The 26,378-nt window shown below is 35.8% G+C and overlaps 1 protein-coding gene across 2 annotated transcripts in view; it reads left to right on the top strand.

Moving 5' to 3' along the window:
* The window catches only part of zda (peptidyl-prolyl cis-trans isomerase zonda), a 147,721-nt gene that overhangs the window by 48,509 nt on the left and 72,834 nt on the right, over window positions 1-26,378 (top strand). For both annotated transcript variants that reach the window (XM_090378402.1, XM_090378407.1), the window contains exons 4-5: window positions 2,818-2,905; window positions 19,622-19,732. In XM_090378402.1, the coding sequence (XP_090234528.1) occupies window positions 2,818-2,905; window positions 19,622-19,732 (199 nt within the window). The remainder of the gene's footprint in view (window positions 1-2,817; window positions 2,906-19,621; window positions 19,733-26,378) is intronic.

The following is a 26,378-nucleotide window of genomic DNA, read 5'->3' as shown; positions in this document are numbered from 1 at the left end:
AGTTGCTAATGCTCCTAAAAACCAAATAACATAACATAACCACATCCATTACATAAGTGTCCCATCTGGTTTGTCCTTCTCTTCTTTGCATTTATATACGTGAAGAATTCCTTATCTCTGCTCTTTGCTCTCTTTGCCAGTGATTTCTTAATTTTCCTTTGCCAGCCTAAACTTTTCTGTGTATCTAATACTATCCCACATCCATTAAATAAGTGTCCCATCTGGTTTGTCCTTCTCTTCTTTGCATTTATATATGTGAAGAATTCCTTATCTCTGTTCTTTGCCAGCGATTTCTCATAATTTGCCTTTGCCAGCCTAACCTTTTCTGTGGCACTATTATAGATCAATTTGTAGCTGTTATAGGTTTCAGTACTTTTTATTGCTTTGTAATTTTACTATGCTGTCTTTTTCTGCTTAAGTAATCTGGAAATGTCATTATTCATCCAACTTGGAATCCTCCTTGTGGAGTATATTTTTAATGGTATTTATGCATTCAAGGCTTCTGTGATTAGTGTTTTAAAGGTATACAATTGAATTATGGTAGCTACCCAGTTAATAGAGGCCATGTAGCATTTTCAGCCATCGTAATTTCCTTTCCTGAAATTTATAACCCATTCCTTTGCCTTTAACTACTGCTTCCTCTCTCTCTCTTCATCATCCATCGTAGAACTCCGTGATCATTATTGCTACTGGTTCCTGTTAGCCCTATTATATCATCTGGAATCAAAAAGCTTACCTGCTACTTGGATGAAACTCCTTCATAGTCTTCTTGGCAACCTATATGCTGATTCCCGTACTTCTGCACCTTCTGGACCCATTACTCATAGTCTCATTTTTGAATTGTAATAGTTCCTGTGTCATATTCTGCATAATTTTTTTGTCCTTGCAAATCTGTAACCTTTCAAGAAGGCTTAACTTTGTTGGGATGGGGAATCACAGGGAACTAAATTTTATAAATAGTGGATATAGGGGCACAGCAGTGAGTGCTTTGCAAGAAATTCGTGAATTGATAGTGCTGGAGATATTATCATGATGAAAGCACCAATTTTATGAAACCCACTTTCTAGCCATTTTCTCCTTACAGCGTCACACAATTGCTGTACAACTGTTTTTAGCATTCCTGGTTCATAGTTTCACCCTGCAGTATTAATTCATAATGAACAATGCCCCGTGAATCAAAAAATATGATAAGCATGACCTTCACATTCAACAGCCCATGTTTCTGTAGTTCTGAAGTAAATTAGACACACCAACATATCATAGTTTTCTTCTTTCCTATTACCCAAAAAACCATGTACTACTGCCTTAAATGATTGCCAAGCTGCAAATTCAACCTCATTTAACTGTATTTCAAACACATCGTCTTTCAGGAGTTTCCTAATTTGGAGGTCCTACAAAAATTCCTTCCTTAAGTTTGGTACATGTTAAATTTGGAAACACACTTCTCAAGTATGCAAATCCGTTACCTTCTTTATGTAATCCCTTCACGAAATTTTTCATCAATTCAAGTTTTATGTGCAGGGTGGAAGAAGAACTTTGTTTGATTGCACTAAAGGAATATATTTTGCATTAGATTGTCCTGGTATGAGCTTGTCCCAATGTTGCACAATGTAATGTTCTTCTGTTGTCTGGCTGTCTCACAAGCACAAAAAAAAAACACAATATTTTGTGAACACCCCCCCCCCCCTGCAAACCAATACTTTAAGATCATTGCATATGTTCCAACCATAATCCTGGTATTTTATAACATGTAGAACTTTAGACATGCATTCATGACTTTAAGTCCAGCTGAATGAAACACAGTAACTGATGGAAATTCGTTGCCATTATGAAGCAAAACTCTTTTTAAACTTAATTTTGAGGCATCTATGAATAAACACCATTCATCTGACTTATGCATGGCACCTAGTTCTTTCAGAAGTCCAATAATGCCTTTGCAAAATCTGTCCTCCGTAGCAAATTATTTCGAAAACTTTTCATGTCTTTTTCAAAACACTGAAATCTTTGTTCCTGCTGCGAGTATATTCCACTGCTGTAATTTGTTGGGTGAATGTTTAAATTAATTTATTAATTTAAACATTCACCCAACAATCAATTCTCTTGTCGACCGTTTTCAACATTTTCACAGCAAAAAATTCGTTAATACCGAGTGAGCATTGATAGGGGCAGCCAAATATCGTCATTACCGATCCGCATTGATAGGGGCGACTAACAGTCCAAAACCGGCTCTGATTTCTTCTGATTTTAAAGTGCACTGTTGATCCCAGCCTAAAGGAGTAACAATTCTGCAAGTGCCCAGATCCATGTTAAAAAAACTAGGAATGAAATGAAGTATGGAAAATTGCATTTCAAACTTCAGTTATATTGCCATTTACATGTCCGTATGTATGTTTAGTGTAATTCACCAGATTCAAATGTTTAATATAAAAAAAAGGATGTTTTTTATATTAAATAATTTTTGAAGAAAAGTTACTTTTTTTTGCTTTTTATTTATATTCAAAGAGTCGTAAACCTGTAAAGAGGTTATTTTACTTTAAAATGAAGTATATAAAATGGTGATTGAACATATGAAAAATTCTCCATCTTAATTTTTATACGCCATTTAACTTCTGACGTGGTTTTAAAAAAAAACAAAAAAAAACACAAAGTACATGTGAGGTACAGACTTAACTGAAGTTGCGAGCTATGCTGCACTCTGTCCATAAAAGCAATATATATATAATGTATGTTATTTCACAGTGTTTGAGTAATTTCTCATTATGTTATTGTAATGCATTACGTCTGATGCTGTCATTATAAACTAAGTTTGAATGATAGGTCTTGATCTGGTGATAGCATTAATGGAGAAAGGAGAAAAATCAGAAGTTATCATCCCTTCAAGGCTAGCCTATGGAGCTATTGGAAGGTAAGTACTCTTTCATTAAATTTGATTCACTTTGTGGAAAACTTTTCTTTATATGTAGGTTTTCTTTATATTACACATTAATTTCTACATATTTTGATAACTTTACACAGCTTAAAGTGAGTGCTGTTTGATATGTATCTGTGTATGTGAATGTATATATGCATTCTGTTGAGTGTATTTCATTCTTTCAATTGCTTAATTTTACATGTTAATGAGCTTTAGAACCACGAATTTCTCACATCAATATTTTTTAAAACTAATTTTGTTTACTGATCTATTATATAAACTTTATAAAACCAATCACCCCCCCCCCTACTCTCTCTCTCTCTCTCTCTTGCAGCACTTTCATATGTTTATTTTACTTAAATGTATGAAAGTGCTAAATACTTCAAAACGGGGAAGAAAAGCAAATATGCAATTAATAAAAAAATCTATGGGCAAGTATGGAAACAGTCCTTTGATGCATGGTCAGGTGTAGTCCCCCATTGAAATATCTGGTCATGTATTAATATTCACTTTGCTGTCATCAGATTTTATTTTTATTAATTGCATATTTGCTTTTCTTCCCATTTTGAAATATTATGTTTATTGTAATGCATTACGTTTCTCATTATGTTAAGAAGTGCGGACTATGGTAAGTCCGCCGTGGCCGAGCATTTTTGGGAGAAGCAGCACCACATCTCCCCGGACGAGGCTATCATCACCGATCGGGCGAATAAGTTCTGGGACCGGAAGTGGCTTGAGAGTTTGCGGATCTGTTCCACAGTGAACATTAATAGAGATAGAGGAATGCGGATCCATCCCCTCTTTGAGGCTACTATCCTCAGAAGGGATGAACGGTTCCACATGACCCACTCTCGAGCCACTTCCGATTCCGTAACACAAGAGAACGGAACACGTGGGAATGAAACACGTGATGAGTACCGTGAACCTGCTGGTATTTAAAGACGCACCGCAGAACAAAGAAAATACCGCTGAAGAAGAAGGCAGGAGCCTTCGAAAGCTTTGGTTTTATCGATTTTAATTTAGTATATTTTAATGTATTTTATTGTTCTTAACCCAGTATATTTTAATGTATATTTTATATGTATATATTTTAGTTGTAAAGTTAAATATAATTTATTGTAAATACAGACAAATATAACTTATTATAAATACAGTTATCAAGATTCCAGTTTTTGTTTTCTTTGTGTTTTATTTCTACATAAGGTTGGTGAAAAACATTTAAAACTACAATATGAACATACCCAACCTCAGAGGCCTGTTTGAAGAATTTATCTGATGTAGATTGTTGTTACTTTCTTTTGATATTTTGACGTAATTTTTATTTTAAAGTTTTATTACATATTTCTGCTATCTTCTTTTTTTTTGGCCTTTGGCTTTCCAGGTGTTTCGAACTACCATCTTCTTTATTTTTGTCATATTTATTATAATATATATATATATATATATATATATATATATATACACACACACACACACTTGAACACTACTTTTAAGCCTATGTTCTATTTTTATTAAATTTTCAGTTGTGATAATGCTGTGGTTATGTGGCGTTAGTAGGATTAAACAGTTAAACATTATATGCGCATTGATATATTATGTCAAAGTCCTGATTGATTATTGTTTTGCTGGTGGTAGCGAAAATTTTTATTTGGGGCGGGAGGAATTGCTGATAATTAAGGCCTAACTAACTGGCTAGCCATTGTTATTCTAGCAATTGTTGATTCGTCTATAGTTCTATGTTAACAATTAACATGAAATCAAGTTAAAAAATATATAAATGTAAAGTTTGAAAGGATTAGAGGTGAAAATAAATAAAGGGAGTTATTAAAGATTAAGTCAAGAAAAATTAGGAAAATAGCTAGGAAGAATTAGGAAGGTAACATTCCTTCGCATGGCCGTCTCTCTGCTACTTCCTAGCTATTTTCCTAATTTTTCTTGACTTAATCTCTAATAACTCCCTTTATTTCCTTTCTCCTCTAACCTTTAACCTCTAATCTTTTCAAACTTTACATTTATATATTTGTTAACTTGATTTCATGTTAATCATTAACATAGAACTATAGGCAAATCAACAAATGCTAGAACAGCAATGGCTAGACAGTTAGTTTGGCCTTAATTACCAGTAATGCTTCCCGCCCAAAATAATAAAAATTTTCACTACCACCCACAAAACAAAAAAAACAAATCAATCAGGACTTTGACCTATTATATATATATAATAATAATAATAGGTTGCAATAATAAAACAGAACGTCTGATAATAATATATTATAAATAATAGTGGATTATGGATCCAGGATACTGCTAGTAATAACAGAAGTGCCAGCAACCATAATGAAATATAGGTAAATAGATTAAATAGGTGTATGAGTAGGGGTGCTGACTTGTCAAGTGTAGTTACAATGAAAAAAATTAAGTGCCTGAAAAATAAAATCAGATTACGTATAAAATTATATAAATAAAATTAAATGAAAATATGTAAATGGTACTTAATGCTGCAGTTCCTAAGATTTTAACTATGTTCAATTTTTTTGCCAAAAACACTCGATGCAATACACGACTCTCTTTTCTCAACTCAACGAATGCAGTACAAAACTGCAACAAATTTTTCTCTTACCCAGATCTTTTAGAATTTCTCATACAAATTCCTTATTGTTACCGATCATCACAGGAAGCAACCTTGTTGAAATTGATGTCATGTCTTAATTTTTCTAACCTTTGTGACAATCTGTGGTGTTCGAACAGAGATCGGTCAGCCAGGTCGAGGATCATCCTCTAGTGACTCACGTCCTTTATGAAAGCAAGAAAACCATTCAGACACTCTTGTTCGAGACAAACATTCATCAGCATAAACTTTTTTTAAATTGTCAAAAGTTTCTGTAGCACTTTTTCCCAATTTACGTTAAAATTTGATAACTGCTCTTTGCTCAATTTCCAATTTTCTGACGACATGCACAAAACTACTATTACTCTTTCTGTCCTAAATGACGAACTACTGACTGGATAAGTTTCAACTTGCACTCATTGGAAAGAGCACACTAGTGGATCTCATGACATAATACAAACCTGAAGAATATCCATTAATCACAACCCTCTTCCTTCTGCCCTGCAGCCACTCAACCATCCACCTTAGAATCTTATCAGTAATCCCAACCCATTCAAGCTTATACAGTAACCTCTCATGAGGGACCGAGTCAGATCCTTTGCTAAAATCCAAAAAAAATATGTTGAAATTGTTCCTAACATCCAGCTCATGAGTTAAACATGATTTTCATCTTAACAAAACCATGTTGTGTGTCCTTCAGAATGCCATTTCTATCTAAATGTCTCTGGATTGCACTCTTGTAAGATTTTTTGCACTCTTCTAAGATTTTTCCTACCACTGAAATTAGTACTAGTATTAGCAATGGCCACATGGTGCAAGAAAACCTATGGCTTATGCTGCACCAGCCAAAAAAAAAAAAAAAAAAATAATAATAATAAAATAAAACAAAAATAAAAAATAGAATAAAATAATAATAAGAAAATAAAAAAATAATAATAATTAATAAAAAAAAGGTAATAGAAACCTATGTATTTCCCTCCTCCCGTAGGTGATTATCTAGCTTACCTTTGAATTTCCCCAAACTGTCAGTAACTTATTCCAGTAATTTATAACTTGCTTGCTAAAATAAAACTTCCTGTAATCCAGTCTAAACTTCTTCCCCACAACTTGCATTTATGGTCCCTAGTTCCAGAATCATTTATAACTCTGAAAATTTCGTCCTTTCATTTTACTTTTGCAAAGAACCGTAAACATCTCAATGAAGTCCCCCTCTAAGGTGCCTAGTTCACAAACTGTGCAACCCACATATTCGAAGTCTTTCCTCATGGATGACCTTTTGCTGATCTCACCAGGCGAGTTACCTGTCTTTGGACCCTTTCAACAAGCACAATGTCTTTCTTTAGGTGCAGTCTCCATACTTGAACACAGTATTCCAAGTGTGGTCTAACAATAGCCTTATATAATGGCATGATGATGTCCTTATCTCTACTACCAATTATTTGATAAATCATCGAATGGCCACCGTGGTCCTTCCTTGCAACCAGTCTATAATGCTTAGAGAACTTCATATCTGATTGTATCATAACACCCAAGTCCTTTTCCTCCACTATCGGCTTTAGTTCAACTCTGCCAAGTGTATAAGTTATTTTGGGGTTACTGTTCCCCAGGTGCAGTGCCTTACACTTTGCTGGATTAAAGCACAGCTCTCATTTTTCTGACAATCCCTGAATTCTATCTACAGTGACAGACAAAAAAACTTCATCACCTTAAAAAAGGTAACATTTGTACACAGTCGTTTTGTTTGTTGCAAAGGAAAGGTATTGTATCATATAACGCTTCTATTGCATCAGACAGTAATTGCAAGGTATTGCATTAGCCGTTTCTATAAATACGGCATTGGATTTACATGCTCATTAGTATCCTGTTTTGTGAAGGTGTACACATGGCTCCATATGTTCAGTTGACACCAAGAAAAAAAAGTGTAGTTTTTGCTCTGTCCCAGGAAGTGCTTTCTACACATGCCATCGCTGATAAAATAACCTGCCATCAGTCAACAGCATCCTGGTTGCTGAAATTAAAGCTTTGAATTGAAAGAAGAATTGAAACCGTTGATGTGAAGAGAAGACCTGGATCAGGCTGTAAGAGAGTGACTACGCCTTCCCGATACAAAAAATAACTGTTGAGTTCATCTGCATCTTCAGCTGGGGATCCTATCCCATGTCCATTACATAAGGGTCCAATCTGGTTTGCTGTTCTCTTCTTTGCATTTATATATGTGAAGAATTCCTTATTCCCCCCCCCCCCGCTCTCTTTGCCAGTGATTTCTTATCTGTCTTTGCCAGCCTGCCCTTTTTTGTGGCACTATTGCAGATCAATTTGTAACTGTTATAGGCTTCAGTATTTTTTATTGTTCTGTAACTTTTCTATTCCTTCTTTTTCTGCTCAAGTAATCTGGCAACTTTATTATTCATCCAACTTGGAATCCTCCTTGTGGAGTATTTTTTTAATGGTATATAAGCATTCAAGGCTTATGTGATTAATGTTTTAAAAGTATACCATAATTCAGTTGTATTCGCTCTCTGTGAGATATCTACCCAGTTAAGAGGCCATGAAGCATCTCAATCCGTCATAATTTCCTTTCCTGAAATTAGAACCTATTCCTTTGCCTTTTTTAATTACTGCTACCTCTTTCTCTTCATCGTCCATCATAGAATTCTGTGATCACTTCCTGCTACTGGTTCCTGTACTGTCAGCCCTATTATGTCATCTGGTTCATAGGTGATGATGAGCTCTAGAGTATTCTTTCCCTGACATGTTACAAATAGCAATCATCTAGTTGATTTAAAAATTTAGTCTCCCATGTGGAGTTTCCTTCCCATTTGCTCCAATCAATGAGAGGCAAATTAAAATCACCCATAATAAGACATTCACGCTTACTTGCCCATTCCATTTGCATGTAGAGGCTCTCAGACTAACCAGTCTGTAGTTGCCAACTTCACTGTTATAACCACCCTTATGTATTGGCGATACATTGGCACTCCAATCCACAGGAATCTCACCTAAGACCAACGATGCCCCTATAATTAACCTCAATGGTTCAGTATACTCCCTGGCAATCTACCTCAAAACTACCAGGTATATGTCATTAACTCTGGGGGGGGGTCTTACTTTCCTTTATGCTCAAAAGTGTTTTTATTAAACAGTCATCCATAATTATGAAATCACTAATTTCATATGACTCAGCCTCACTTGCACAGCCTCTTCTCAGCATGAAGGGTCTTTTGTCAATAATTATTTCATAATAGCATGTGATTAATTCAGGGTTAAATAAAAAATGTTTCCATATTTTGTTTTAATCCATTATTAATAAAGACTGTGGTATGTTCATTCATCCTGTTTTGACACTACTAGTGATGAGACAGGATGAGTGACGAAAAATGCTAGGATAATCATTTCCTCTGTGCCAAATATAGAATGCATATCTGTTACCTGTTACATTGCAGATATAATGATTGAATGGCTTGCTTTCGTGAAAATTTTCAAATGTTTTTATTTTGGTAGTCTTATTGCTATTATACTTAGTATTTTAATATTTCATATATATGCTAACTGATTTTATTATTTTTATGCAGTGTTTTTTCATTTATACCTGTAAATGTTTGATGGCTGGAGGATATTGAATAAATATTATAGAATTGAGAAATAAAAAGAACACTTCTGTCAAACCCATTGAGATTTTTTTGGGTAGGATTTTTTCCAACAAATTTACTTTATCTTTTCTTTCCATTTTTGGATCAAGCTATATGATTTAACTAAGAGTTTTTATAGATGAAATATTATCCCCACCTTGATGTTAGTTAGGAGCCCATCTTGTTAGTTCCAGTCTTTATCCTATACATGGATAAAGAATTCTGTAAATTACGGTCAATTTTCATTATAGGGATGGGGTTAGATTAGTGGTTTTCAACCGGGTTGCAGCAACAACATTCCAGGGGTGCCATGTAATTTGGATTTAAGTTACTTAACTTATTATTTTTTTAAAATTTATATGTTTATTTCATTATAAAATGGTGAACAGTATGGTAAGGGTTCCTCAAAATAAAATAAATTACTTAGGGGTGCCATTATTAAAAAAAAGGTTGAAAACCACTGGGTTAGATAGACATCATAAGACATCATTCTTCAGTTTTAAATTTTTAAAATTTATTTTACCATCTTACTACTATAATAAACTTTAATGTGCCATGTACTTACTTAATAACACCAAGAAGAAGCAACTGCTTTTGAAAAGACGATAGAAAATATTTGTTGACATTAGGCTTTAACTTCTGTAGACTTAATTTTCAGGAAATACGTATGAAGGAAGGTTGTTCCAGAAAACGGCAGTTGAATGAATAAACAAAGAAGATGAAAAGTTGGTTCTTTGAGTTTGAAGATGGACAGTAAATGGATGTTGGCTGGTTTTTAAAGAGAGAACAGGAATTGTAGAAGGAAATTCAGAAGAACAGTGCCCGTGGAAGTATCTGTAGAAAAGTCATGCAGCAGAAACAGTATGTTTATGAGACAGAGTGAAGAGACTCTGTTAGAGATGAGTCATTAATTAACCTAACTGCCCTCTTCTGAATGGAATCTAGAAGCCTGAGAGGGTTTCGGGAGCACCACCCAAGATGTGGGAACAATATTCCATAGTAGGGTTCGATTGCTATTTGTACAGAGTGAACAGCTGTTTGGAAGAAAAGTAATGCCGAGAGTGAATGAGAAAACCAAGTTGTTTACATGCAGAGGAAGCAATATTTGAAATGTGCTTGTGCCAAGATAGATTAGAAGTCAGGGTAATCTCCAAAAGAGATATATCATTATGCCTAGAAATCGGACTGTCACCAAAGATAAGCATAGGAGCAGAAGAATCTTTTTTGCGAGATATGAGACAAGACTGAGTTTTAGAAGGATGGAAATCAACTAAGTAAAATTAGCTGGAGGATCAGCATTTATTGCTAATCTCCAGCTAATTGGAAGTGGATAAAACATAAGTTAAAACTAATTGAGCATGGCAAGGTTTCTTAAACTGGAAAGTGGAATGCAATGTGCTATCATCAACAAAACTATGTATAGGATTTCCGGTCAGTGGAAGAAGGTCATTAATATACAAGAGAAAAAGTGTGTGGAAAAGAACTGAACCTTGGGGGACAACAGCATTAGTGGGGAAGTTAGAAGACAGAGAGCCATCTACCATCACCCTCAGTTAGCGGTCAGAGAGAAAACTGGATAACCAATTACAAAAACCAGTTGGCAAACCATAAGATGATAGCTTGTTTAGAAGGTGCAAAAAATATGATTGGTAAAAACATTGGGCTTATCGGTAGAATAACCAAGAAAATGATAGATATCGGAGCTGAAATTCCGATTAGAATTCACTGCATTATGCATCAAGAAGCTCTTTATGGGAAAGTATTGGATCTCCAACACATTATGAATGTGGCTGTTGAAACATTACCGAATGTTTCAACACAGAAAAAGGGAAACCAATAAAACAACTATCAAATATGGAGTGGCTGTTTGATTTTGCAGTTCATACATACATTTCTAGTTATTTAAATACTCATAATTTAAAACTACAAGGGAAAGGAAAATTGGTCTGATTTGTTTGGTGACATCAAATCATTTCAGAATAAGTTGTTATTATTCAAATCCCAGTTGAGTAAGATAATTTAGTTCATTTTGAATGTTGTACTGAGCTAAAGGAGAAACACATTTCCAAAGACTCATTTCCTTTCGTTATTACAGTTACTTTTTGACAAGTTTAAAAGTCTATTTTCTGATACAAAATACCATGAAAAAACATAAGCTTTTGTTTGAGAACCTGTTTACGTCCATGGCTGAAAACTGCAATCCCAGATTGCAACTTGAAACTATTGATCTTCAAGCCAAAATATGATTCAAAAATAAGTATATATACCAGCAAAAATAAACTATTTGAATTATACAAGGCTTTCCCATCTGAAGATTTTCTGCTAATAAAAGAAAATGCCACGAAAATAGCCAATTTGTTCGGATCAACGTATGTTTGCAAGCAGATTTTTTTCAATCATAACATCAAATAAATGTTTAAAAAGAAACACAACAGATGAGCATATTTTTTTTTATAAAAACCCCAAATACAAGAGGTATTAGAACCTACAGCACCCTGCATGGGTTGGAGGTTGAGAAGATGAAAGGAGATATTTGTTTACATTAGATTTGAACTTCTATACGGTACACTGTAATTTTCAGGAAATACATATGAAAGGAAGGTTGTTCCAGAAAACGGCAGTAGAATGATTAAATGAGGAAGGAGAAAAGTAAGTTCTGTGAGTTTGAAGTTGGACAGTAAATGGATGTTGGCTGGTGGCGGCACGTTCAGACTGATTTGAAAGAGAGAGCGGGAATTATAGAAGCAAATTCAGAACAGTGCCCATGGAAGTATATGTAGAAAAGACATGCAGCAGAAACAGTACAGAGTAGAGAGAGAATCTGTTCAAGATCAGTCATTAATTAACTTAACTGCCCTCTTCTGAATGGAATCTAGAAGCCTGAGAGAGGTTTTAGTGGCACCGCCCCAGATGCGGGAACAATATTCCATGGTAGGGTGGATTTGCGATTTGAACAGAATGAACAGCTGTTTCGAAGAAAAGTAATGCAGAGAGCGAAAGAGAAAACCAAGTTTTTTAGATGCAGATGAAGTAATATTTGTAATGTGCTTCTGCCAAGAGGGATTAGAAGTCAGGGTAATCCTCAAAAGAGATATATCATTTTGCCCAGAAATTGGAGTGTCACCAAAGATAAGCATAGGAGCAGAAGAATCCAACGCCTCCGTAGCCAGGTGGGCATGAGCAGCAGTGCGTAGCACATGCTTCTTGATTAGACCGGGCCCATGACCACCAAATACGGAGGATGCGGAAAGGTCAGAGAATGAGCACCGCATATCCCTGGAGCAATATGGCCTTAGTTGCTAATGCTCCTAAAAACCAAATAACAACAACGGCAGAAGAATCCTTTTTGTGAGAAATAAGACAGGACTGAGTTTTAGAGGGATTGAAATCAACTAAGTTGTCTTTGCCTCACTGGAGAATTACCTGGAGATCGGTATTTAAGGAATTGGTTGCGGATATTCGAGAATTTGAAGCTGATTGAGCAGGGCAAGTTTTCTGAAACTGAAAAGTGGAATGCAATGTGCTATCATCAGCAAAACTATGGATAGGATTTCCAATCAATGAAAGAAAGTCATGAAGGCCGCCGTAGCCTAGTGGTCAGGCATGCAGGTGTATAAGTACACGTGTCTTGAGTGACCGGGGGTTCAAGCCTGTGACTGCTGAATACGGTGCTGTTTCTTGTATTCTATCTATCTTGTGAACTCCTCTGACCATTTGGTCGTTCAAGAGTATAAACAGATAATCTGATATACAAGAGGAAAAGAATGGAGGGAAAGAACTGAACCTTCGGGGACACCAGCATTAGTAGTGAAGTTAGAAGACAGAGAGCCATCTACCATCACCCTCCTTGAGCGGTCAGAGAGAAAACTGGATAACCAATTACAAAGAACAGGTGTCAGACCATATGATGGAAGCTTGTTTAGAAGATCTTTATGCCAAACATGATCGAAAGCCCTTGAGATGTCAAGCGTAACTGCTTATGTTTCGCCGAACTTTTCCATTGAATTTGTTCATAAATTGGTAACATAGGCTAGAATATCACTGGTGGATCGACACTGATGGAATCCATACTGGCGATTGTTGATCAGACGGAAGGTTTCTAGATAGTTTAAGAGTTGACGGTTAAGTGATTTCTCCATTACTTTAGAAAGAATACAAGTGATTGGATGGGAGGGATTTGTCACCCTTTTTAGGAACTGCCTGGATATGAGCAAATTTCCAAGCAGAAGGAAAAAGCCTTTGGAATTAGAAAGTGAATAAAAGTGGCATAGAACAGGAGTAAGTTCAGGAGCACAGGTTTTGAGAACAAGTGGAGAAATACCATCAGGACATAATCTTCATTATGTATTGAGATTGGCATCACAAATTTGCAACCAAATTTTGAACAATTATTTAAAAATATCCAGCCTCAATCATCTCATTAAATGTTAAGTTTTGTCCAGTAAATGTTATTGTGTATTGTATTTAATAAAATTTTCAAATATTTCAATTTAGTTTTATCATTATATTTATTTATTTATCTTAATATTAAAAGCAGTGATCCTTTTCAGGTTGTCAATTTTCTAAAATTATTATTTAAAAGCAAAATTAAAGTATTTTTTTTAAAGCAAAAGTGAAATATTTCAAACAAAAGTAAAGTATTTAAAAAAAAAAGTAAGTCCTATTTTTAAAATTTTAATAAAATCTAAAAAATAAATCACTGATATTGATTTGTTGCACATAAAAGTGCTGGGAATTTGCATTTTTTTATATCTAGCTTGAAAAGAAAAAATGGTAACAAAAATAGAAACTTCCTTTTTTGAGTAACAAGATATAGAAAATGTGACAGATAATTTTTAATTGAATCACTCTGTGCGGCACGCAAAACAAATCTAATTTTGAATAAAGCCCCCGCACGGGAAAAGGATGGACACCACTGGTCTAGATGATCCTGCAATGTTTCTTTAACCAATGATTCCATTATTTTCCTTGGAATACAAGTTAAACTAACAGGTCTATAGTACTTGTGTCACCTTTTGAACCCCCTTTGTGAATTGGTGATACATTTGCACACGAAAGCAGTCCTTCCCTTTAGCCTTGATGGTAGTTACATCTTTTAGTAATTCCCACCTCAGTACATTGTGATCACTGTCACCCAGTGGTTCTTTTATCTGCAAATTCTTAATGCATGAATAATCACTGCTGATAATCAGATCAAGAGTATTACTCCCTCTGGTTGCCTCTCGAACATGTTGCTGTAGAAAACAGTCATCCAAAAATCCGCAAAAGTCTTGCTAGTGTGGGAGTGACCAACACACAATTTCCAATCAATATCTGGAAAGATAAAATCCCCCATTATAAGACATTCTGATTTACTGGCTCACTGTTTCTCTGCACAATTGCTCATTGTACTCATCAGATTCATTAGGCCTATAACACACAACTACTCTCATTTTTCCTTTCCCAGTGCTTATGTCACACCAAACAGACTCAACATTCTTATTGCCCACCAACATCAATTGGATGCACTTTATTAGATTTTATGTGTTTCTTAACTAACAGCATAACCCCTCCACCTTTCCTGTCCTGTCTATCCTTTCTGTACACATTGCACTTCCCAAATTCCAATTCTGCACTGCTTATGTCTATGTGACACCACGTCTCTGATATCCCAGCAATATCTGCCTTTGATGTCTTGACTAGCACTTCAAGCTCATCAAATTTATTAACTATACTCCTAGCATTGGTGTACATACTAGTACACATGCACCTGTTTCTACTCTTAATTACCCTAACACAGCCCATGTATTTATTTTTTCCACTATGACTCCCAGCAGTCCTGGAAATCTCCATTTCCTTGCTTTCCAGGTTGCTGCTCATTCTAATAGAAACAGTGCAAGAATCACTTTTCCCCTGCCTGCAGCCACTGTTAACCTTTTAGTCTGTGTATCCCCCCCCCCCCAAGCTAGCAGTTTTTCAATCCGACTAACACTGCCTCGATAGCATAAGCAAATATTCTTGTACCCTTTCTATTTAAGTGTACCCCATCCCCGTAGAAGCAGTCTCTTCTGTCAACAAGCACAGACCAGGCTGAAAAAAATTCTACCCCTTGAGCCTTGCGCAATCTCTCCAGAGCCGAATTGATTGACAAGGCTCTCATCATATACTCCCTCCTATCGTGTCTGGGCAGAATCGCAGACACTTTCACATTCAACCCTAATTCATGACTTTTTTTTCAAAATTGACGTGTACTTGTTGAGTAGATCTGCAGATCTCTTATTCTTAATGTCATTAGTTCCAACGTGTACAACTATGTCACCTTTTGTGCCCTTAAAAGATATCTGCTCTACAGCGTCATCAACTTTTGCCCCTGGCAGACATAACCTGGTCCTGTGCCACCTATCCTTGCATAGTATATTCCCCATCTCCCTGACAATAGAGTCAACAAAAATAACTAGTTCCTTTGGGACCAGCGCATTCTGCCTTGGAGATTGCCTCTTGTGTTGCCTGATGCACAGGAGTGAGCTCAGCCGTTGAGCTGGGCAGCTGAGAGCTTGATGGGCCCTCATATTAATTTCTTTGAGGGTATTTACCCTACACTTCAAGCATCTCATAGATGCCAATCAGAATGCTCAGTTGGTGCCTAATTTCTTGACACTCTAGACACCTAGCGTGTGATGTCTAAATTTGCAGATGATGTTAAAATTGGTAGAGTAGTTAATTATCACTGTCAAGCTGAGCTTCTTCAGAGAGACCTAGATAGAATGGTCAGAAAAATGGCAGCTATGCTTTAATCCAACAAAGTGTAAGGTATTACACCTGGGAAACAGTAATCCCAAAATAACTTATTCACTTTGTGGAATTCAACTAAACCCAGTACTGGAGGAAAAGGACTTGGGTGTTACGATACGGTCAGACATGAAATTCTCTGAGCATTGTAAACAGGTTGCAAAGAAGGCCCATGCTGTCCTATCGATGATCTATCCAACTTTTGCAAGTAGAGATAGGGACGTGATAATCCCATTATATAAGGCTTTTGTTAGACCACACTTGGAATACTGTGTTCAAGTATGGAGATCGCACCTAAAGAAAGACATCGAGCTTCTTGAAAGGGTGCAAAGACGGTAACTCGCCTGGTGAGATCGACAAAAGGGCATCCTTATGAAGAAAGACTTCGAATATGTGGGTTGCAGAGTTTGGAAACTAGACACCTTAGAGGAGATTTGATTGAGGTGTTTAAGGCTGTGAGAGGCATCAGTAAAATGAATGAGGATGAAATTTTCAAGATTATAAATGATGCTAGAACTAGGGGACATAAATTCAAGTTACGGGAGGAAATGTTTAGATTGTACTGCAGGAAGTTTCAGTTTAGCCAGCGAGTTATAAATTACTGGAATAAGTTGCCTACATGGGTGATAGAGGCTGGCAGTTTGGGGAAATTCATAGGTCATCTGGATAGTACCTTCGGGTGAAGGAAGCACATAGGATGATAGGTTTAATTTCCTTTTCTTTTATTAATTATTATTATTTATTTTTTATCATTGGTTTTTTTTTTTTTTTTTTTTGGCTGGTGCAGCATAAGCCATAGGCTTTCTTGCACCATGCGGCCATTACTAATACTAATACTTGATTAGATCACGTCCCATTTTAGAAAGATCGGCAAACATTTTACATTTTGCACATTTTTTGAGACTGCCCCCTTCACTTCTCCTCCGAGTTACAGCACTCTCGCTATCATTAGTAGAAGCATATGATGCAAGAAAGCAAGCTCATGCAGCATCAGCCAAAAAAAAAAAAAAAAAAACCCTTCCACTTCAACCCTCCGTTCATTTGAAATACCTGTCCAGCTGAGCCTTAAATTTATTTAGGCTATCAACTTCCACAACAAGGGATGGAAGTCTGTTCCTCCAACCAACTACCCGCTGGCCAAAGTCAAATTTCTGCACATTTATCCTACATCTGTCTTTCCTCAATTTGAATTTATGCCCTCTCAGGTGATTATTCTGAGCAAGAGGAAGAATCCCATCAGCATTGAGCATGCTCCAACATTCAAGGCTTTATACACCTCTGTCAGATCACCTCGCAGGTGCCTAGTCTCCAGACACTGTAATTTGCAAAACTTAAGCCTTTCTTCGTAAGAGCACCCCTTTGTTCCATTCACTAACCTTGTTGCCCTTCTCTGTACTCGTTCCAGCAGCTCTACATCCTTCTTGAAATGAGGGCTCTAGACCTGTATACAGTACTCTAGGTGTGGCCTGACCATTGCCTTATACAAGGGAATAATCACCTCCTTATCCCTGCTAGAAAAATTCCTGTATATCATTGACAAGACACCATGAGCTACTCTTGCAGCCTGTCTGCACTGCTCAGAGAACTTCATATCTGCCTGCACAATTATCACCAGGTCCTTTTCATTCTCTACCACTGTCAGTGTACTACCACAGAGTTGATACATTGCTCTGGGGTTGCTGTTTCCCATTTGTAGTACTTTACATTTGTCAATTTAAACTTCATTTGCCTCCTCTCAGCCCATCTGGTCAACCTTTCCAGATCATGTTGCAGCAGCATAGCGTCAGTAGTGTCCTTAACAACCCTGCCAACCTTTGTATCGTCTGCAAACTTGGACATTAAGCTTGATATACCATTATCAATATTATTTATAAATACAGAAAACAATATGGACCCAACACTGAACCCCGAGGGACTCCACTAATAACATTAGTTCACGATGAGCAGTTTCCATTGATTACCACTCTCTGTCTTCTCCCCCTCAACCACCCCTTTATCCATAGCAGCAATTTGCCTCCAATGCTAGTCTGTGATCTTTGCTTCGCAGCTCTAGTCTGGATCATGATTTCAGTTTAAATACAATTTAATTAACAATGAAATTTAATAAGATTAATCATATGTTTGATTAATTGATAATATTATAATAAGCTAACAGATTCCTAATTGAGTGCTACGTATTACACTATCTAGTTTTACTTTATACCTTACGCTGTCAGTTTGCAATATATATACGTTACGCTATTTCTACAATATGGCGGCTAGTTCAATAATATTGGCACCAACACCGGGAGTCGTAACTTCCAAAAATCACTAGTTAAATTCAAAATAAGAAGCTAATGAATGCTACTAAATCTATTTAATATCTCTGTAAAATACAATGTAGTATGTTAATTAACGAAGATTACGGTAAAAATTAAAAATACTTATTCCTTTACAGCAGCCAAAAATCCACTGACTGTTTTCTTCCATAACTAGAGTGAGAACAAGTGGAGAAATAGCATCAGGATTCGTCAAAATCCTTCTGACATCTTTTTGACGGAAGACCACAGGAGACATTGAATGGTGTTTTACCAAGGTCATTAATACATGAGGTGGAAGAAAAATGGGATGCTAGCAGGTCAGCTTTATCCTTGGCTGAAGTGACAATAGAACCATCTGGTTTTGACGGAGGTGCGAACAGAGATGAGCAAAAGTTGCGGCCAATAGCTTTGGTAAGAGACCAGAATGCTGGGCTAACAGTTTTCGCTCTTAGCCTGTTCAAAATCTAGTTTGGACTGATTAATAACTGCTGTACAATTATTGCAAGCTCTGGTCTAGGCAGGAAATGAAACTGAAGAATTAGAAACAAGCTAGTTATGATATGTAACATTCTTCTCTTGAACTGCCTTAGCACATTTATTGGAAAAACAAGGTTTAGATAAAGGACAAGATTTTAAAGTGGAATGTGGAATAAAGGATTCCATTCCTACAAGAATAATTTCACTGACATGATCTGACCACATATTGACATCAGAAGTTTTGAAACAGTAATCCGATCAAGAAAAAGAAGAAAAGAAATCTCACAGGTCATCCCATTTTGCATTCTTGTAATCCCAAACAACACGAAGTTGGGAATAGCCATGAGATAGCGGTTGCATTGGGGAAGAAACAATCACCAAGTTGTGATCTGAGGTGCCTAAAGGACCACTCACTTCGATCATGTACTTAGAGGGTTGTTGTTGAGAAAAAGTTCAAACATGTTGGCTGTATGGTTATGATTGTCTGGTATTCTGGTAGGTAAATGAACAAGATGTAGGATTCTACAAGATATAGGATTAAAATCTTCAACTTCTATACAATGTTGGATTAAAATTCTCCCATTAACTTGGATTAAAATCCCAACTTGATATGAGTAAATTTTTTGGGCGGTTTTTTAATACTGTGGTCAAATTTAACCTGATTCTGGTTTTTATTTCTAATAAACATTAAGCCGACCAAAGAATATCTTCAATTAACAGACATGATTCCTCATCACATTAGATGCTTCTGCTGCTCCTGTTCAAAACAGAACAAAAACAAATTCCCTCTCATATCATAAATATTGTATTAGTGTACCTAGATGCAAAACAAAATTGTTGCTTTTTTTTTTTCTTATCTTACCTAAAAATTATGAAATTTAAGTCATTTGATAATAACTGTAACGAGATGCATTTTCTTGTATGGTTTCAGTCCATCAGGAGTGCCGCCTAATGCTGAAATGAAATATGAAATTGAATTGCTAGAAACTGAAGAAGCTGTTGAAGAAACCGAACTTCCACTGTTAGAAAGGCTCAGAATAGGGTAAGTTTAGACATGGTTTTTCTGTTTTCAATTAAGGCTGTATTTGTTGACATTGTAAAGTTTAGTATTGCTGATTTATATGAATTGCATAGAACAATATTTACCCTGATTTTCCAGCTAGTGTATTAGAGAGTAGAACCTCAAAAATCTGAAATGTTTTGTATATATCTCTGAGAGTAGTTGACCATGAGGACAGAGGAAAAATAGACTTAAAAAAAAAAAAAAAAAAAAAAAATCTACAGGTGTCAAATATAGTATGTAGAACACTTCTGTATGATACCCTCCAGCTAATAATTCCCTCCAGATTAATAATTTCAAATACCAATTTATTTCTGTTTTACATATTTCCTAAACTGTATGTAATTGTTTCTACTTATAAAACCATTCATATTGTGAGATATTTGACACTACTTCACAGTACAGTGAAGGGTTGTTCATGAGAAAAACATCAAGAGTGTTGAGTGTGTGGTTGCTAGGATTAATTGGTATTCTGATAAGTAATGGAACAATTTGTACGAGTCATTACTAATTGCAAAAGCCTCACCTTCTTGACCAGTTGTATCCATATGAATAGAAAAAATGGAAGCCAGCTGGAGTTGTGAACATTAAAGTCACCAATGAAAATTACCTCCCTTTTAGGAAAGTTGAACTGGAGAAAGTTGTTTTGAAGAAAGGAAGCCAAAGAGTTCCAAGTGATTAGAGGAATTGGAAGAAAGATAGAGGAGGCAGATGAATTTTACAGAATAAGGTGGAGAGATTTTAAGCAAGAGAAGATCGAAAATAGGAGATTCCAAATTACATTCCAAGTTTCTGACAAGGAATATCAGAGTAGACATATGCACAGCTTACCACCTTTGAAGTGAAAGGAATCAAACAGCAAATAATTAGGACAAATGAGATGACCAGTGTTTGAGGCAACCAATAATTGAGATTTTGTCAGAAAAAGTAAGTGTGTTAACATAGAGAATACAGTTGTGTGTTAGTTGTCTGATGGCACCAGGGGTTTCCCCATCTCTGCATTGTATTCTTTGTATGTGTGACACAGAATGACACAGAGGCCTAAAGTATAATATAATAGTAGTATACAGTAATATAATAGTAGTATAAACTATAATACATATTATACTTTATATAACATAATATAAAGTATAATAAAATAGCAGCATAATGTTTTATACTAGATATTACATTTACAAAATTTGATGGCATAACGAAATAGCATATACAGGCAGTTCTTGCTTTACTAGTTCCCGGGTTTACAAGTTTTTTTCCTTCAAATTATCAAGTATCAACAAAATCGAAAATATGAACATTAATTGCAAAAAAAATGAATGTTAAACATTCATAAATACTGCATTTCAAACCCACGCATGTAGTCATACAGTGTACCGTGCTTTACAATATTAATCCGTTACCATTGTATTGTGAAAATATTGTACTGTGAACCCAGTAACACATTGTTTTTTGGTAATTCATTCCGCGACCTCAGAAGTTCAAATTTTCGCTATATAACTCTCTAAAAGGTCGTTTTTTATAGCGTAAATTGTATTAGTTACCAATTCAAATCATTAAGTGCACTACACTTTCAACGTTATCATATGTTATAAGAACCAATTTTGAACAGCTTTGTGATATTTTTCTAAAGCACGTTTCTGGAAGTCATGACCAAAAAACAATTTGCACTTTCTGGTTTATTGGGCTTTTCTGTTACTGCAATTATAAACGGGTAGTAAACTTGATGTTATTGCATTTGTGAAAATACTGATAGCTGGGATTGTGTGGTTTATTATGGTTAAATGTGTTTGCCCTTTACTGAAATCTTCAATCGTATAAAAAACATAAATAGATTTTCAGAATCTTCTCTTCATTCCTTTTTTTTTTTTTTTTTTTGCTTCGTAAACTTGTTGCTCCACGCAAATCGTGTTAGTTGCAATTTGTGCATTCCATTAAAAAATGCTTATGTATGCTATTAAACTTTATAAAGAAAAGAGAAGATTATCTTTGAAATAAACGTCTCTTGAAGCATTTCTGAAGAAGACGACTCCTTGTGCAACAAACCAATTAGTGCCGAGGCAATAATGAGTGATCAACGAATGTGCATTTAGTTGATGATGATGAAGAATAAACATTCTTTAACATTTGTAAGTCCTAAATAATTTCTCTATTATTATAATTTGCTTGATTTTACAGGCTACATTTTCATTTCTTTGGATAAATCAATCATTGTTGTAACATAAACTAATTAGTTAACTAATTTCATTGTTGATAATGTAACCCTTATTTTTAACATTATGTCTATGGGAAATAAATTCCCGCTTTACGAGCCCGCGCTAGGAACAAATTAACTCGTAAAGTCGAGAACTACCTGTATATCAAAATAGAAGAATCTTGCAAAGAATGACTGACACCAGTACCAGAGGGATGATGGATGGATAGTTACTACTGATTTAAATAGATTGTAGTGCTTTGCAAAGATTTCAAACTGTGAATTTTATCTAACAGACTATTCAAATGGTTTACTAAATTTATCTATAACGAACTGTCTTGTCAATAACTCTCCTGATTGAGTCGAACAGAGGTGGCAGACATGTTGGCCCAGATGAATAGATGCAATACCCTAGAGTCAATTCTAAAGAAGTTAATAAAAGAAACTGTTCAGGGTATAATGCATTGCGGGTAAATGAATAACTTGCTTGTTACGTAAGAGACTGCAATTATAACAAGTCTTTATAGAGATCTCGATTTTTTTTCCCCTTCTTTCACCCCTTTTGGTTCATCTAGCTTTTACATTGGTTGCTTGCCACTACCCACGACCCACTACCACAATGCTACGAGAATAGTGTCTAAACACTGTGAATAGGTCACACACCTCTGAATCGTTATTTTCTGTTCATGGACTGACTTCGACATTAAGTGTGATGTACCTTTAACCAATATCATTGATAAATATGCAAAACAACAATGGGCCCAACACCGAACCCTGGGGATCTGCACTAATAACACTGTTCCACGAAGAGCAGTACCCATTGATAACCACTCTCTGTCTTCTGTGTGCAACAGTATCAAAAGCTTTCCTAAAATCCAAGTATATGATATCAAAATTATGTTTTGCATTTAGTTCCTTTGTGATCACATCGTAATATCCAATTAAATTGGTCAGATATGCTTCCCCTTAACAAACCCATACTGTGTTTGAATTATTACTGCACGATGATCCTGCAATACTTCTTTAACCAGTGACTCCATTGATTTCCCGGAACAGAAGTTAAACTAACAGGTCTGTAATTACTCTTGTTACCCTTTGATCCCTCTTTGTGAATTGTGGATACATTTGCACATCTTCAATCCATGGGGACCTCCCTTGAGTCAAGGATGCTCTCTTAATTATGGCTAAGGATTTGCTTACTTTCTTTGCCGCCTCCTTTAATGATAAGTGAATAGATCCTATCCACCACAGGTGCCTTTCTTATGTTTAACTTTAACGATCAACATCATTGAGATTGGAACTGAGACCATTTATATTTCTGAAATGAAGGAGGAAGTTTTTTGGAGGTTTAGATCATTCACTGTTGAGTTTGTTCTATTATCTAATAAATTATCTAATATCTGATAAACATGTAAATTATCCCTAAATACTTCAAAAAATTGGAATTTTCAAAAGTCCAGAATTTACAATGACTCCCCCCCCCCCAAGTGTTTTGGATTTATTGTGACTTCGCTTATTTGCTTTGATTTGTGAAGAATATATAAGAAGGAGCCTTGCTCTCAACCTCCTACATGTCTTGGATTCACCATGGCTTCTCTGCACATCTCTTTTTTTTTTTTTTTTTTTTTTTTCAAATTTTGCTCAAAGTTTTCTTAAATTTTTTGCCACTCTTCAGTGGCAGGTGTTAGTGTAACTAAGAGTAAGAACAGGTGCATGTATACTTGCAGGTACACCACTGTTAGGACTTAATTAGTAAATAAATTTGATGAAAATTTCAAATGCTGCTCAAGATGAATTTCATGCTGCTCATCAAATGTGAAAATGTTGATATATCAAAGATGTGTTGTCAATCAGATATAAGGGATGCAGAGTTTGAATATGGGGAGTACAGAAAGGACAGACGGATAGGAGGGAAGGGATTATGCTCTTTTTAAGAAGCACAAAATCTAAGGCAGTGCATCTAGTTGACATGGTTGGCCAGTGCAATATTCTGTCAGTTTGGTGTGATATAAGCAAGAGTGTGTTATAGGCCTAATGACTGATGAGTATAACAAACAGCTGTACAGAGAAATAGTGGGTAACTTAGTAAATTAGAATGACTTATAATGGGGGATTTTAACTTTCAGATATTGGAGAGTCTGATAGCACAAACTAACAAGGTTTTGTGAATTTGTTGGATGACTCTTTTCTACAGCAGTATATTAGAGAGGCAACAAGAGGGACCAATACTCTTGATCAGATTATAAGCAGTGATTATTCACGCATTAGAGAATATGCAAATAAAATAACAACTAGCTGGCAGTGAACACAGTACATTGGGATCAATGTGATCACTGCCACGTAGTGATCACTTTGTATTGATTTGGGATTTACTTCAAGATGTAACTACAATGGTAGGTAAAGGGATGGGTTTTTGCTTTCGTAAGGATAACTACAGTGGTCTCGGACAGACCACTGTAGTTCTGTGATTCTATACAGTGGGCCCACCTGATGATGTTACCATTAACAAATTCTAAATGGGAAGCATTCAAGAAATTAATCATAGAAGCTACTAGACTTTTCATGCCAACTAAGAAATTCTGTTCAAGATATGATACCAGATGAACCGATGAGACTCGTGGCAGAGAAGATAAATGCATGGGATGCAAATAAATTATCAGGTGACACAGAAGCCTATGGTAGATATAAATTAGCCTGTAATCAAGTCACAAAGGACATTAGACAAGCAAAGACAGATTACGAAAAATCTTTGGCGAAGGGTGCAAATAAAATCAGCAAAGACTTCTTTACTTATGTAAACACTAGAAAGAAGGGAATCAATCAAATTGGTCCACTTGATATTGATGGTTCAACTCTAGATGGTGCTGACAAAACTGAATGAGTATTCTGCATCTACATTCGCACATGAAGAATTCTTAAAAGAAGAGGATGCGAGAAGTTTATCAAACACTAACAGAGATCTAAATGATTTTCTAATAACTGAGACGAAAGCGGAAGAAAAATTGTCGAAGTTAAACATAAGAAAGGTCCCTGGGGTCGATGGGATCCCATCCAATTATATAAAGGGAGGCAGCAAAGGAAGTAATCAAACCCTGAGCACAATTATGAGAGCATTTTTGGATTTGGAGGAGGTCCCTGCGGACTGGAGATGTGCAAATGTATTCACAATTCAAAAAGGGGAACCAAAGGGGGATGAAAGTAATTACTGACATGTTAGTTTAACTTTTGTTTTCTGGGAATACAATCACTGGTAAAAGAAGTCATGCAGGATCATCTAGACAATGCTGCAATTATACTTCAGCACAACATGGGTTTGTTAAGGGGAAATCTTGTGTGACCTCTATTTCATTGGATGCTACAAATGTGGTCACAGAGGAACTGGATGCAAAAAATAATTTTGATATCATATACAGTATTGGATTTCAGGAAAGCTTTTGATACTGCTGCATATAAAAGACTGCTGTACAAATGTGGCATTAGAGGCAAGTTGCTGCCTGTAATGTTGAATGGGAGAAGACAGAGTGGTTGTCTATAGACATTGCACTTCGTTCACTAACGTTATTAGTGGAGTACCACAGAGTTCACTGTTGGGGCCATTGTTGTTTTCTACATTTATCAATGATATTGATGAAGGCATATCAGGCTTAAAATCCAAGTTTGCAGTTAATACAAAAATTGGCAGTGTGGTTTAATGACAAAAATGATGGTATGCTACTGCAACATGTTCTAGAAAAGTTAAGCAGATGGGCTCAGAAATGTCAATTGAAGTTTATCAAATGCAAAGTACTGCATATGGGCAGTAACCCACAGTATTGTACCGATTGTGAGGTACTAAACTCAGGGTAGTGGAAAATGAAAAAGATCCGGGAGTAATTGTGCAGTCAGATATGAAGTTCTCTGAGCAATGCAGACAGGCTTCCAGGTGTAGATGCCTAGTCTCCAGGTACTGCTGTTTGTAGGATTGAAGCCTTTCTTGGTAAGGTTACCCTTTTGTTCCAGTCACCAATCTCATTGCTCTTCTCTGCACTTGTTCCATCAGATCTACATTCTTCCTAAAATAGGGCCTCCAGACTTGTATGCAAGATGCAGCCCATCCATTGCTTTATCAATTAGATACATTTTAATTGACTGTCCAGATTTTAGCAATATACGTCTTACCGCTTTTAACCATCTGACTGAGCTGTATGCACTCAGTCAGAATTTATCCTACAATGACAATGTGTCTACTGTTTTTAAATTTTTACACCATATTAATTTCTATAAATGTATATAAAATCCTGATATATATATATTTTTTTTAGGAGCATTTGCATCTACTGCTTTTTACCATTATATGATTTGGGATATGAGATAACCTTTTTTCAAAAGTTACCAGAATTTATTTATCTATCTATCTATTTTTAAACTGATATAATTATCTCCTGGTGCATAATAGCCTTA

Source organism: Mastigoproctus giganteus, chromosome 1, assembly GCF_048544385.1.
Source record: "Mastigoproctus giganteus isolate SK-2022 chromosome 1, ASM4854438v1, whole genome shotgun sequence".
NCBI classification, from domain to species: domain Eukaryota; kingdom Metazoa; phylum Arthropoda; class Arachnida; order Uropygi; family Thelyphonidae; genus Mastigoproctus; species Mastigoproctus giganteus.
The sequence above is the reverse complement of the archived record's forward strand: the minus strand, read 5'-3'. Positions and strand labels throughout refer to the sequence as shown.